The 14,729-nt window shown below is 39.0% G+C and overlaps 2 protein-coding genes across 2 annotated transcripts; one reads left to right on the plus strand and one right to left on the minus strand.

Moving 5' to 3' along the window:
• The first annotated feature begins 993 nt into the window (after positions 1-993).
• Positions 994-5,223, plus strand: LOC137182274 (acidic mammalian chitinase-like). The gene is made up of 10 exons (XM_067588599.1): positions 994-1,174; positions 1,266-1,467; positions 3,221-3,277; positions 3,364-3,529; positions 3,632-3,756; positions 3,846-3,969; positions 4,077-4,259; positions 4,376-4,495; positions 4,576-4,714; positions 4,803-5,223. The coding sequence occupies exons 2-10, from the start codon at positions 1,391-1,393 to the stop codon at positions 5,081-5,083; spliced, it is 1,272 nt and encodes a 423-aa protein (XP_067444700.1). The 5' UTR covers positions 994-1,174; positions 1,266-1,390; the 3' UTR covers positions 5,084-5,223.
• Positions 5,224-6,540: 1,317 nt separating this feature from the next.
• LOC137180812 (sodium- and chloride-dependent neutral and basic amino acid transporter B(0+)-like) lies at positions 6,541-14,310 on the minus strand. The gene is made up of 15 exons (XM_067586059.1): positions 14,257-14,310; positions 12,931-13,075; positions 12,710-12,841; positions 11,934-12,095; positions 11,711-11,825; positions 11,491-11,623; positions 11,041-11,181; positions 10,329-10,464; positions 9,801-9,893; positions 9,586-9,711; positions 9,330-9,448; positions 9,148-9,247; positions 7,716-7,825; positions 7,335-7,502; positions 6,541-7,187 (listed from the first exon to the last, which is right to left on the minus strand). The coding sequence occupies exons 1-15, from the start codon at positions 14,308-14,310 to the stop codon at positions 7,059-7,061; spliced, it is 1,863 nt and encodes a 620-aa protein (XP_067442160.1). The 3' UTR covers positions 6,541-7,058.
• Between the last annotated feature and the right edge of the window lie 419 nt (positions 14,311-14,729).

Raw genomic sequence — 14,729 nt, forward strand, 5'->3', positions numbered from 1 at the left:
CAGGTGTACCTAATAAAGTGGCCGGTGAGTGTATAACAACACAATATATAAAGACAAGATCTAGTTTTAAGGATAATACAAATGCTACAAATGAAAGATGAACCTCTACCTTTAAATATGTAAAAAAAAATGTTTTAAACTTATCAAGCCTTTTTAGAGCAAATCTGTCATCTTTAATCATCTAAAACTAGACTTTCACAGATGGAGCATAAATGGTAACTTTGAATGTCATACATTAAAAGAGATCATTCAGTATCTGTTAATGAAGATTAAAAGAGATGGCACAGCCAGTGTGAGACTAGTTTCAAAATCACATTACAGTCACAAAACTGCTGAATCACATTCAAGGACAGGAAAGGACAAAAAGCTATTTCCCATTGCTAGATTGTGGACCTAATTTCAGGTGACAGACCAAAACAACAGCAATAACTGATATTAGACAATGTATAAGTGTGATAAAGCATGCAACAGAGAACTTAAGGACAGCTGATTAAACATCAGTATCAAACAATTAAACGGAAAAGTAGAAAGTAAAAGTAAACGGAAAATGATGCAAATCAAATTTTTCCAAGCACTATCAGTTTCTTATAGATATTGGAAACATTCATTAACCAGTAAGAGTTATACTCACAGTACTGAAAAACAGGGTGAAAAGTTTAGGGTAAATTTAAAAACTTGATTTATAATGCTGTTAGTTTGTACCGCACAGTATAATCAACAATAATAACCTTGACAATATCTAATTTAATCAGATCATATCATTATCAAAAGACGCCTGAAGGATATCAGTTTTTTCCATAAATCCAATGCAACACAGGTCTTGACCAAACAAATGAATGAGCTTGACTTTTCTGTTACGCTGAATTGGCAAACTATAACAAACATAGTTAACAGATAAAGCAGATATGGGGACGAACCTGTGAGTATATAAGGGTGTCCCAGCCCTCAGTTCTTTGTACAGAAGCAACATGGGCAAGCTACTCATCTGCATTGGTAAGCTGAGCTCTTTGCTCGAAGGAACTTCTCAAACTTACATATTGCACCTGAATTTCATTTTGTGCTCAAAAGAATGATTTATTTAACACAGATAATGCAGATCCATATTAACTACCTAACCTGCCTCCTCTTCACCTTCTCTCTGTAGGACTGGCTCTCCTGCTGCATGTGCAGCTAGGTAATTATATACTTTAGACATATGAGATGTGTAGACATGTGTTAGTTAATAACACAGATAAAGAGCAGACTAATTGTTCCATGTGTTGCAGGATCATCCTACATCCTCTCCTGTTATTTCACTAACTGGGGACAGTACCGTCCTGGAGCAGGCAAGTTTTTCCCCACCGACATTGACCCATGTCTCTGTGACCACCTCATCTATGCCTTTGCTGGAATGGACAGCAACATGATCAAGACCTATGAGTGGGACGATGAGAAACTCTACGGACAGTTCCAGGCCCTGAAGAACCAGTTAGTATACATAAATGCTCATAGTGATTGTGTGTGTGTGAGACTCCAGTGCCTAAATGAATTTAAAGTCAAGCCAATTTTATTTATATAGCACCTAATCACAACAGGAGTTACTGTATCTCACGGCACTTTTCATATAGAGCAGGTCTAGACCGTACTCTTTAATTTACAGAGACCCAACATTCCCCCATGAGCAAGCACTTGGTGACAGGAGTAAAGAAAAACTCCCCTTTAAGGGGAAGAAGCCTCAAGCAGAGTCAAACTATGGGTGGGTGGCCATCTACCTCGACTGGTTGGGTTGAGAGAGAGAGAGAGAAAGAGAGAGAGAGCAGGAGGAGAGAGAGCATAGCACAATGCAAGTTCTACATAGAGATGTATAGTAGTAATAATAATAATAAAAGTAAGACTGTAGCAATGAGTGTTGAGCAGGATCAGGGGGCAGTAGGGGCTTAGCAATCACAGATCCAGATTCTACAGTTCTGGAAGCAGAGATACCGGCGAGACGAGAAAGCACAAAACTATGGGAGAGAGAAGATGCTGAATTAGTAACATGCATAAATGGGATATGAATGTGTACAGATGGAGAGGGAGAGGAGGAGAAAAGAGCTCAGTGCGTCATGGGAGTCAAGGCCTATAGCAGCATTACTAGGGGCTGGCCCAAGGCGAGCCTGGCTGGCCCTACCTATAAGCTTTATCAAAAAGGAAAGTTTTAAGCCTACTCTTAAACATAGAGAGGGTGTCTGCCTACCGGACCCAAACTAGAAGATGGCTCCACAGGAGAGGAGCCTGATAATTGAAGGGTTCTACTTCCCATTCTACTTTTGGAGACTCTAGGAACCACAAGTAAGTCTGCATTCTGGGAGCATAGTGTTCTAGTGGGGTAATAGGGTACTATGAGCTCTTTAAGATATGATGGTGCCTGACCATTAAGGGCTTTGTAGGTGAGAGGAAGGATTAAATTCTATTCTAGATTTTACAGGGAGCCAATGCAGCGAAGCTAAAATGGGAGAAATATTATGTCTTTTTCTGTTTTTTGTCAGTAGACATGCAGCAGTATTGTGGACCAGCTGGTGAATAGTGTTGGTCCAAGCACAGAACCTTGCGGAACTCTGTGTCTGACTTTTGTGTGCATGGAGGATTCAGGATTGTTAACATGTACAAACTGAAATTGATCTGATAAATAGGTTTTAAACCAGCTTAATGCAGTTCCTTGCCAATTAAATGTTCCAGTCTCTGTAATAGGATGTGATGGTCAATTGTCTTAAATTCATGTAAATAGAATAAATTAAACAGAACAATTTTTCATTTTATAATAATAACGAATATGTAACATGTTTAAAATCATCTCTTGTCATCTCTTGTGGACAAACACTGCATGCTCCGTCTGGAAAGATGGCATCACGTTAATGTTAGCTAGCTATACTGGAGAGATTTTTACTGGCAATAAAACACACAAAAAACGAATGGTTAACTTAATAAAAACACGAGAAATTTAACCTAAGATAAATAATATCCAACCAAATAAAGCCAGCTTAACTTTTATGTGCTTTTCAAGCAGCAAATCCTCAGTTGCTTTGAGGATTACCCATAATCCTTTACTATTACTACTCAATGCAGGTACAAATTTACAACAGCAGGTAGCATAGTTGTCCCATTTAGCAGGATTTAACCTGAACCTTTTCAACTATGTTACACATGGACACACACAGAATAAAGTGTGAGAGGTTAAAGTGGATGTTGCTACTGCTTGCAGGAACAGCAACCTGAAGACTCTGCTAGCCATTGGAGGATGGAACTTTGGTACTCAGAAGTAAGTAATGTTCATGAGGATTAATAGTCTCAGTACTTTTTAAGGACTTTGTTGCGCAGGTAGAAACACTCTGACCCTCTTTCCAGGTTCACAGCCATGGTGTCTAGTGCTGCCAATCGTCAGACTTTCATCAACAGCGTGATCCAGTTCCTGCGTCAGTACGAGTTTGATGGTCTGGATATTGACTGGGAGTACCCTGGCTCTCGTGGCTCCCCACCTCAGGATAAGGAGCGCTTCACCGTCCTGGTTCAGGTCAGACAAACTGCTATCTTGTATCTGGTAAAACATTTTGGCTTTAAAAATGCAGTCATACAGCAACTCAAACTGTCTTTCTCTCTCCTCACCCATCTGTAGGAGTTGATGAGTGCCTTTGAGGCAGAGGGCAAGAAGACCAACCGTCCCCGTCTGATGCTGACGGCTGCTGTCGCTGCTGGAAAGGAAACCATTGACACTGGATACCAGATTGCCCAGATTGGAGCGTAAGTTTATGAGCAGACACATGAGACATACCCTTATGTGTATTGAACAGAACACTTTTTAAGCACTGACTCTCATGTCTGTTCACTAGTGTGCTGGACTACTTCCATGTCATGACCTACGACTTCCACGGTTCATGGGAGCACAATGTTGGAGAGAACAGCCCCCTGTACAAGGGACCCGCTGACCAGGGATCCAATATCTACTTCAATGTGGTGAGTGAGGGGATCATTATTTCTCTGCATTTCAACAATTACATCTTGCTGTAAATGATTAAACATGGAACAGATGCTCACGCTGGTCTGTATTCTCTCATATATAGAACTACGCTATGAATTACTGGAAGAGCAACGGTGCCCCAGCTGAGAAGCTGCTGGTTGGTTTCCCCACCTATGGCCACACCTTCCGCCTGGCTTCCTCTAACACTGCTGTGGGAGCTCCCGCCAGTGGACCTGGACCTGCTGGAACCTTCACCCGTCAAACTGGCTTCTGGGCCTACTATGAGGTATTTGCTTCTTCTTTTGACTTTATGTGTGCATATATACATTAGACAGAACAACATACGGTATTCACATGAATTGTGTATTGTGTCCCTAACCTTAAATCTCAACTTGCTGTCAGATCTGCACTTTCCTGAAGCAAGGAGCCACCCAGGCTTGGGATGGTCCCCAGGATGTGCCATATGCCTACAACCAGGGAATCTGGGTTGGATATGACAATGTGAAGAGCTTCCAGTATAAGGTATGAAGTTATATTTCATTATCTACACCAACTTTTATATGTTAGGCTGCACTTGGTTTAACCTCTTATCTGCTCTACAGATTCAGTGGCTGAAGCAGAGTGGTTTTGGAGGAGCCATGGTGTGGAGTTTGGACCTGGATGACTTCACTGGAACTTTCTGTGGACAGGGAAGATACCCTCTGATCAACACCCTCAAGAGTGGACTCGGAACTGGAACTTGTAATGCATGCATAAACTACACATACTCTGGCAATCTACTAAATAGGACTGTTTCCATCTTTTTGACTTCTTTCATTTTTCTCCTCAGCCTGCAGTTCTCGTTCTAACCCACTGCCTCCAGTCACACCCACCCAGCACGCTCAGCCCCAGCCTGGCGGTGGCAGCAGTGGAGGCAGCAGCAGCGGCGGTGGCAGCAGCAGTGGTGGCAGCACAGGATCTGGCTTCTGTGCTGGTAAGGCTGACGGACTCTACCCAGACGCAACCAACAAGAACGACTTCTATCATTGCCAGCAGGGAAAAACCTACAGCCAGCACTGTGCTGCTGGCCTGGTGTTTGATAACAGCTGCAGGTGCTGCAACTGGGCTTAAACAATCCACGGTAGAACTTCATGTTCTTGTTCTTAAGTTAGGAGCTGGGTCAACTATCATGTAACACAAGACCATTTCACTAAGGCCCATTCAAGAACAGCTCTGTAACACCTGTCACTGTTCTAAACTGAATAAATACCATTTACAGCAACTTCCGGTGTCTGATGGTTTTATGTATCTTGTTTATGTTTTTCACCAGTCAAATCATCAATTAAAGAAACAAAAATGAATTATTTATTGCAGTAGAGGTTTGGACATCAAAGATCAGCAACATATAATGTGGTCAACAACCTTTATTGTCCTCATGTATTGGACATAGCATTACAGTCAGAAACTGAACTGCAACAAACCAAGACAAACATTGATTGCACAAACCAGAAATGGTCACTGCAGACAAAAGGATGATAAATTTCAGCATAAAAATGAGTAAAAGTATAGTAGTAGTAGTAGCAGTAGTAGTAGTACTAGTAGTAGTAAGATACAGGTGGCAACAAATGTTATTTTGACAATATTCTCACAAAAACAGAGTACGTACATGAGTACATATCAATATATTCTCATTTAAAACAAAAAGTGAATACATCACTGCTTTAAATAAAATATTTTCTATGATTTCTGTGTTCTGACAACATAAATACTTTTTCAATGTCTTTACCTAACAAATGCTGTATTACCTTGTGGTTACATAAAATAAAATTGGATGAATTAAATTATAAGCAAGACAAAAGAAAACAAAGCAAAAATCATCACTCAAAAGACAAAATCCTTGGGTCATTTTTAAGTTCTACTTTTGAATATTTTAACATAATACTTACATGTGATATAAATGCGCTTCTGTTAAGCAGTTTTCATACATATTTTCATACACATGCACACATAAACTCATTCACATAGTACATACAAATATTTAGAAAATATATTATATATGTAATGATTACAGTTCTGTCTGTGAATGTGCAGATACATTTTTAATGTTAGGTAGTAAAGTAAATGTGTAAAAACAGCAAATCTAACAGGTTATACTCATAAAAAATGACCAGTTTAAGGTTTTGAACAACATTTAGAAAGATTTTGTGTGGATTCTGGCTTTGCTCTCCTGCTACATATTGCATCACTAATATGTACTAAAAGCCATTTACTTTTTGAGTACACTGGGTGCATAGAGCACTTAGAATAATTCTGAGTTATCATTGTTTCCCAAAAGTTGGATAAAAACTTTCGTTCTTTACATTCATTGATAATTATTGTTCGAAAGGTGTAAGGAATATTGGCCATAATCACAGTGACAGTAATCAAAACAGTGCCAGCACCAACAGTTTTATTAAGTTTTTGTAATGTATTGCCAAAGCAAGAGACAATAGTGGGTTTACAATTAGTGCAATTCATGAAATGCAATGAGGATTGAGTCAGCAATGATGGTTCCAAAGGATGGTAAATCACTTGTTTATGAGATGTAAGGGACAAAATTTCCTTCTATATTTTCCTTCTAAATTTCCATGTCAACATGATACAAAATTAAGAAATTCTGCGACGCTGAGACAAATGTTTTCTTTTCTTCTTCTGTTAAAGACATGCAGATTTCCCTAATATACTTACAGTTTCCCAAAAATCATTTACTCAATGAAATTCAGTAAAATCAGAATTTCTTATGTGTCTGACATCCAACACTATCAGATGGAGCTTTTGTAAGAATGATTACATCAGCCGAGGGACTCAAGAGCAAATTAAACTCACTACCTGACATGTAGACAGATTCTTAAAGTTTTAAGAGCTCTTCAAAGAATTAAAGACATCTGATTAAGGTAGATAGGTAAGTTTAATACCATTCAGGTCAAACATGGCATAAAGAAAATCTGCCCTTCATATAACCTCCCATTCACGCAGCAGCTTTTTCATAACTTTATACTGTAGTTGGGTGTTCAGCTTTAACTAAAGCTGACTGGTTGAAGAGACATGTGAAGATTGAAGATTGCATTTACATTTGCTTATCGCTTGTTGACACTTCTCTTCTTTTGCTGCAGTGTTCTTCTGAGTAGCGTTCTCCTCGATGGATGTCCAGGTAGGGATGCCATTCTTCAGAAGGAGAGCACAGTGACTTCAAACGCTGTGGAAGGTACAAGATTATAAAATCATATTTATATATCATGAATATGGGTACAAACTTTGAAGGGCATCACTGCTTTCAAATTACAAAAGAGAAATCCCAGCTTGTTAAAAACATTTCTTGTCTTAAACAAGGCGACACACACACCTTCCAGGGATTTCCCTCTGCTCTTATCATCTTATACACAGCGATGACAGGGATCCAGAGGAGGACAAATGCAACCATGCACCAGCCCAGAGCCAAACCCCAGGCTGGGAACTGGACTGTTCCATAGGAAGGGGGCACAAATGTCAACAAAGACCAGATCAAGATCCCCTGGACAACAAAGGTAGTTGTTAATATAATTAAAGTGTAAATATTTACACTTTAATTCCCAGATTACTTAAAAAAAAAGCTAAAATGGACCTTTATAGGTATACAAAAAGTGCCCCGTGAGGGAGTTGAAAGGTAAAATAGGTAGAGCGTGTGTTGAAGGTGTTATTTCTACAACAATATAAAGTAAAAGAACAAACCTGAGGTTGTACTCACCACTATGATGCAGGGGCTGATAAAGAACCAACATGCTCTCCACCACAGCCAGAAACCAAAGGTCTTTTCTCCAATCATCATCTCAATGTCTTTAATCAAACGGTTCCCTCCTGCAGGGCATGAGAAGAAAATGAATATGTGCACAACTCAGCAACAGAAAGCTGTCTTACTTCTGATGCTAATGTCTACATCATTCGGGCCCTCAGCTGCTAGCCAAGATGTCAGCAATATAATTTGTTCACCATAGAGAATTCTGTAAAGTCAAGTGATATTCTATATTAAACTGTCAAGAATGTCAAAAAAATCCCACAAAAAGACGACAACCAACAGTGAGTTGATCACACTAATACCAACAAGTATTATCTAAACCTGATAGCTTATTCTGCTGTGCCTTTCATTGTTCCAAAAAACTATTAAAAACACATCAGTGAGACATATGGTTGCAATTGATGACATGTTCCTTTATTACTACAAACACGGGCAATGTGGTTTATTTTAAGTCAGTTCCACATGCACCGTCCAGGTGCCTGAAATACTCAGTAGAGCATCAAATCTGCAGCTGCAAAACCACCAACAAATGCAATATTCACTTCTATTTGAGTGACATTTGATAGAAACTATAGTGCCCCGCTGTTTTAAGAAATTAATCAACCTTTTTTTAAAAAAAATGAAACTACATATTTGTGAACCATTTTCAAAGATTTACTATATATCTTCAGCAGGGATAAATGGGCTTGTACCTGGGTGCAACAGACAGGATAGCAAAGTATTGTATTCCATACTTCAATAATATGACAATAATTAAGGAATTGTCATGTTTTCAAATGATGTTAATCTAAAGTGCCAACTCTTAAATTCCCATGCTCCCAGTGGTGATGGAAGGTTTAAGCACTGACCTATGCTGCTCTGATGTTGAGAAAGGCTGTGCAGGCATATCATTAGGGTTGTCAAGTGGGCTCCTACTTTCATCAATATTTCACTGACTGGGCCCATGATGTCTCCAGTAGGCTCAGCTTCACAAAGTATCAAGTGTCAAACTAACACATTCTTGGTTTTGGTCTTTTCATTGGGGTTGTTGACAATAAGAAAAAATAAAGAATATTACCAGCTTTTGTAACTAACCAGCAAAATTAAGCTAATTTAGGTAACATAAGTAGCTGACAAAGGTAGCAAATTAGTAGACAGCTGGGTGCTTCCAGTAGGACAGACAGACCTCTGACTTCTCACAGCCCAACCAATCAAACTCATACTTGGTCTCGTTTTGTAAGAAGCCCAATGACTGCACTTTGTGTCGTATTGTTTCAGTAATTTGCCAAGTGCTTAAGAAGAACATTGCTGACACTGACTGTGGCATACACATACAGACATACATATAGTAAATACAGCCAATGAAACAAACTTGTAAAGTTGTATAAAAGTCTTTCACATTTACCATATATGTAGCAGAAGCCAATGATCTCCATCAGAGCCAAAATTAGCAGCACCCAGCTGGTAATAAACTGGTCGATTAGAGTCACCCAGTATATTCCTGCCTATTTTAGACACACACACAGTGCAGGTAAGCAAGATAGTAATATCAGGCAGCAGTAATACAGTCACTCTCAGCAGACCTACCCTTGTGACACATGGCAGGCCCAAGAGGAAGATGATGGAGCTGGTGGCAATAGTTAAAAAGGCACGTCTGGGTTTGAGGATTTCAGGGTATGCATCAGTCAGGCAGGTGGTAATCACCTCTAATGGAGAGAGGAGAGATGAGAAGTAACAAGCAAACTGAAGAATTTCAGGCCGAAAGGAAAACAGTGATTAGTTGCTTCCGCACAGATCCAATGTGTTTAAAAAAGTGTTTTGGAATAGTAAATGACAGTCTCACCTAAAATTGTAAACTGAGTGTCCAGACCAACTATGAAAAGCATGAAGAAGAACAGGATAGACCACAGAGGGGAAATGGGAAGCTTAGCCAGGGCAGCTGGATATACAATGAATGCCAGGCCAAAACCTGCACAAAGATGGAAAAACAAAACATCAGAGAACATATAGCAGCCTTTCAACATTTTTTGAAATCAAGTGGTATTAAAGGTGCCTGACCTTCCTTCACCACTTCTGCAACAGGCTTTCCATAGATTTGAGCCATGTGACCCAAAATTGAAAAGATGGCAAAGCCTGCAAACACACTGGTGCCTAGAATGAGATGAAAATAGTCACATAGAGTAGACTAATCAGCTTAAATATCCCATGCTTTATTTTACACATACTGGAGATTACCTGCTCAGGCAGCCAGTTGAGCCTACTCAACAAAAAGAAAGCTTCCTGTCAGAAAGGGCAGCACTAAAATTTTTTAGCAGCTTTTATTTAGCCACTGCAAATGAAAGAACTCTGGACTGCTGCCTTTTCTTCCTCATTAGACCCGTTGGATAGCTTTTCACCACTATGTTTTTTTTTTATCACTGGGGGTCGCCCCAGACATCTTCAAAATCCACGCATAGTGGCTTTGATATTAACTAAACTGTGTACTTACAACATTACATTGTTATATATTTACTTAGTTCTGATAAAGCAGCAAAATAAATACACTTTATTTGATATAGTGCTTCAACTGAAACAGTGTTTTCCTACCATGGTTAATGAGGGTTACAACCACTGAGTCCAGGAACATGTTGTTGTGGAAGTTGCTATAAGAAGCAAGAGTCACAACTCCACCCCAAGCAATGGACAGGGAATAAAAGGTCTGTGTTGCGGCGTCCTTCCAGACCTGAAAACACGTCATGTTTTAAACTTATGCTACTGTTTTTAGCCTGTAGACTGTCAGGATGGCAATGTCAGTCTGTCAGTTCACCACTTTGGTCCAGAGTGATATATCTCTGAAAAGTTGTACAAACATTCATGGTTCCAAAGGATCATGAATCCTAATGACTTTGGTGATTCCCTGACTTTCCCTCTAGCGTCATCATGAGGTTGACATTTGTGGTTTTAAGTGAAATGTCTTTACAACTATTGGATGAATTCCCATGAAATTTACACATTCATTTCTCCTTTACAATTGATTATAATAACTTTGGTGATCCCTTAACTTTTCATGTAGCACCATCATCAGATCAAACTACTTTGGTTTTGGCAATACTTTGGTTTCTGACCAAATACCCGCAAAACTAATGACATGCCTGTCAGTCTCAGTTATACTTTTTGTTCAGTGGTAATTGGCCAATGCTAAAACAAGCTAATGTGTGAAGATGAACATAGTAAACATTGTACCATTGTAGCATTGTCAGCAAGTGGCTGTAAACTCTTGCTCTTGTTGCGTCGTACACAGGGAAAATTGGGTCCTCACCTGTCCTTCAGTCAGTTTGGTCAAGTTGGATTTGGAGCCAATGTAGAACTCTATGCCATCTTTAGCTCCTTCCAGCGTCACACCTCTGATCAGCAGGATCAGAATCACCAAGTAAGGGAATGTAGCTGTAAAATACACAACCTGGAAAGACAGAGCAATAAAATTCATACAGTGAACTTGGTTGTGAGCTGACCATAGTGGGCCAAACCTGCTACATATGAATGAAATGTGTGTATCATGTCAGCATTGCTTAACAAAGCAAATGGCATTTACTGTTACAGCACAACACCAGAAACACCAGTTAAAGAGGAAAATTCAACTGGGAAATACATTGTGTACTTGCTTGCAGTTGTGGTGTCTGATTCTTGTTTTCATGTGCTTGAAGAAAAGGTATATTTTCACAAAGTGTGGATAAGGACTCGTTATTAAGTACAGTAGTTGTTGACTTACTTTGCCAGATGACTTGATACCTCTGATGAGCGCTGCAGCAACAAGCATGGAGCTCAGCAGCAGACAGAGAGCCAAGTACCAAACTACTGGTCCTGTTTCATCTAGACCACTGGATCTCTGCAGAGCCACACGACTGAGGAGAAGACACATCTGACTGTAACAACAGCAGTGTGACAGATGTGTGCATATGTGCTCGTTTGCTTGAGTGTGTGATACTTACTCCCAGTACTGCTCACTCGGGCTCTGCACTGGAACTTTGATCATGCTGGATGAAGGACAAGTGTTGTTTTCCTGAGTCCAGTTCGTCACTAACACACCACTTACATTGCAATACACTAGAAAAGGAGAGATGACCAGTGAATGGCTTGCTTAAAATATCAGCCAATTTGGTGCAGATCTGATCAACGCATCTCACAAGTAATAATGATGGAGTTGAAAAGCACCTTTAGGTCTGTCACCGCAGTTACTGTCAGCCCAGCTGTGGCAGCTGGACCACGGCAGAGGAGACTGGAAGGAGGCGAACATGTAGAACAAACTGTAGGCGATGATGACGTTGTAGTAAATTGACAACAGTGCGTTCACCATAATTATGCCTAAGCCAACACCTGCAGAAGATAATAGGTTATAATGCAAAGTATATGTCTATAAAAAATATTTTACAAAAAAAATCTGTTGTCTGACCTCACTGAGCCAACCAAACCACAAAAAGATATTTTCTCTCTTTTGTATTTCCTGATGGGCAGAGGGAGACCTTGAAGCAAGCTCCATAGTTAAAGAATCACCTTTTTCTTTAAGCTTTAGGTTAATGACCAATATTATTGATTTAGATTAACTTTTGATATCGCACATTATGCTAAATGCACCATTATATCACCTATTGCTAGGTTATAGTTGAGATCTGTACTGCCTTACATTCAGAGGTAAAATGATCAATAAAATAATATGAGGTAATTAATTAATAGTTTGAGTCATATATCAAGCATGATTGTTACACTTTCCAGTTATAGGTTTTCAAATGTTTTTCACTACTTTCTGTCATTTTATAAAGTTAAATGATTCATCAATTAAATTAAAAATATCTATAGATTAATCAACATTTTAAAAACCTGATAGTTGCAGCCCTACTTTTACTCACTAAAAGGTTTTATAAAATTGTGGCAACATGGAATTTAATTTTGATCTAACAGAGAATGAATTTGCTGTTTAACTGCAGGCTCACCCTGCAGTATCGGCACTGCTCTCCACATGTTGACTGGGCCTTGGCTGCAGAACTGACCGATGGCATTTTCCAGGAAGAAAAGAGGAATTCCACACAAAACCAACATCACAAAATAGGGAATGAGAAAGGCACCTGCTCACAGGGATAAAAGCAAGTTTTCACAACTACTACAACAGAATTATCAAAACTGATTTTTCTGAACACTGATGCCAAATAATTACCCCCTCCATTCTTAAAGGCTACATAGGGAAATCTCCAGATATTTCCCAAGCCAATAGCGAAGCCGATCATAGAGAGGAGGTATTCTGTCTTGTTGGTCCAGTTCCCACGTTCAGGGTTCTCATCGCCATCATCCACAGGGGAGTCCTGCTCAGAGTAGAGTTTTATAAGCTGTGATGCACTATCTGTGGTTTAAATTAACTTAATAATAAATAATAAATAACTTATAATAAATCTGAAAAAAAAATGTTTGTAATATAAGCATCACCAGTACTGTGTATACTGATGATACTACAGGACAGTGGTTCTTAGATTCCAACCACAAAGCAGATGATTTCTCTGATGAAGACTGTAGGAGCTTTTTATGGTAGTTTTATGAATAATAATTAGTATTTGTTTCGATTATTTGATTACTCTAGATATTTGCTTAGATTAGAGGACTTTGTAGACAGCACATCCCCACCGTGCATCAGTGGTCCTTTGATTTTAAGTTGCATTTTAATTATTGATAAATGGCCACTTCAAACACCTTCAATCAAGGCAAAGGCAACTAACAAATGACGTCATTAGTGGGGTGTTTGGTTGGAGTGGGCACCTGCTGACTCTCAGGCCTCAATGACACAGAATGGTAATTTTTTAAACTCATTTTACTTTAATTCACTTGCTATTAATGTTATCAATGTTACATTTGTGCTTTTCCTGCCATATCATTTCAAAATGTTTACATAAAACATATTAGAGCCTCGCTATGAATCATACAGACACTTGGGTACTTTGTCACCAGGAAGTTTAAAATTTGTTCAATGTTATGTGGTTATTATGCATCAAAATGGCATTAACAGCTCAGTGAGACTGCAGTGAGATTCACTGTTGATGTATTTGTAACTTAATCCTTTATATGGTAGCTACCTGTCACCCTAAATAAGGGTGGGGGAGTTCAGTGAATTAAGTAAATGTTTGTTAAATTCAGTCCCCAAGGGCGACAATGTCTACATGTATTTATCCTTCCGATGAATGTCTGTTTAAGTTTTTCTAATACCAAAAAAAGAAAACATATTGGAGTAATAGTTACTTTGATGGACAACAAACTATCATAATTTTATTATATTCACTTTGGATGTAGCTATATAGGCTTTAAATAGGAATGGGACATTGCTGTGTTACTGCAATAATGATGTATGTTTAGCTTTGTTTCATTTTCATTAGTGCTGTTAAATTCAACCATCTGTTGTGCAAAGACACAAAACAAACAAACAAAACAAAAACAAATATGTGAAGAATGCTCAAGTTAATTATGCACTTAGAAAAGCAGATGTCTGTAATCCTACCTGATCAGCAATAATAGGAGGATCCTTGGAAATGTTTGAGCCATATGTCCACATGTTCTTTCATCCGTTTCTGATGGTCGTAAGAGGAAACTCACACTGCTCAAAAAAGTGTCTCAACTCAGAGCAACAGAACTGGATTCTGTCAATGATCTGTTTACCGCAGAGACAGGAGAGCATGTGCAGGTGAACCTGCCCACACTGTAAAAAGATGTCTGTCAATTTAACTAAGTCAAGCTTTTGTGGGGTTTCTTCCATGTCAAAAGCCAAACAAAGTAATGTTATCTCAGCTGCAATTTTAAAGGAACAGTTCACCTGTTAATGATACATGTATCTAATTTTTAAATAAATACATAAGCTATATCAAACACCACTGACTTGTGAGGCTTTTAGTATCTAACCATTCAGCATTTTACGACTCTTAGTCTTTCCTTCTTGGATACAGGACTACTGCACATTACATCAGAAACAATATA

Source organism: Thunnus thynnus, chromosome 4, assembly GCF_963924715.1.
Source record: "Thunnus thynnus chromosome 4, fThuThy2.1, whole genome shotgun sequence".
Lineage (NCBI taxonomy): Eukaryota > Metazoa > Chordata > Actinopteri > Scombriformes > Scombridae > Thunnus > Thunnus thynnus.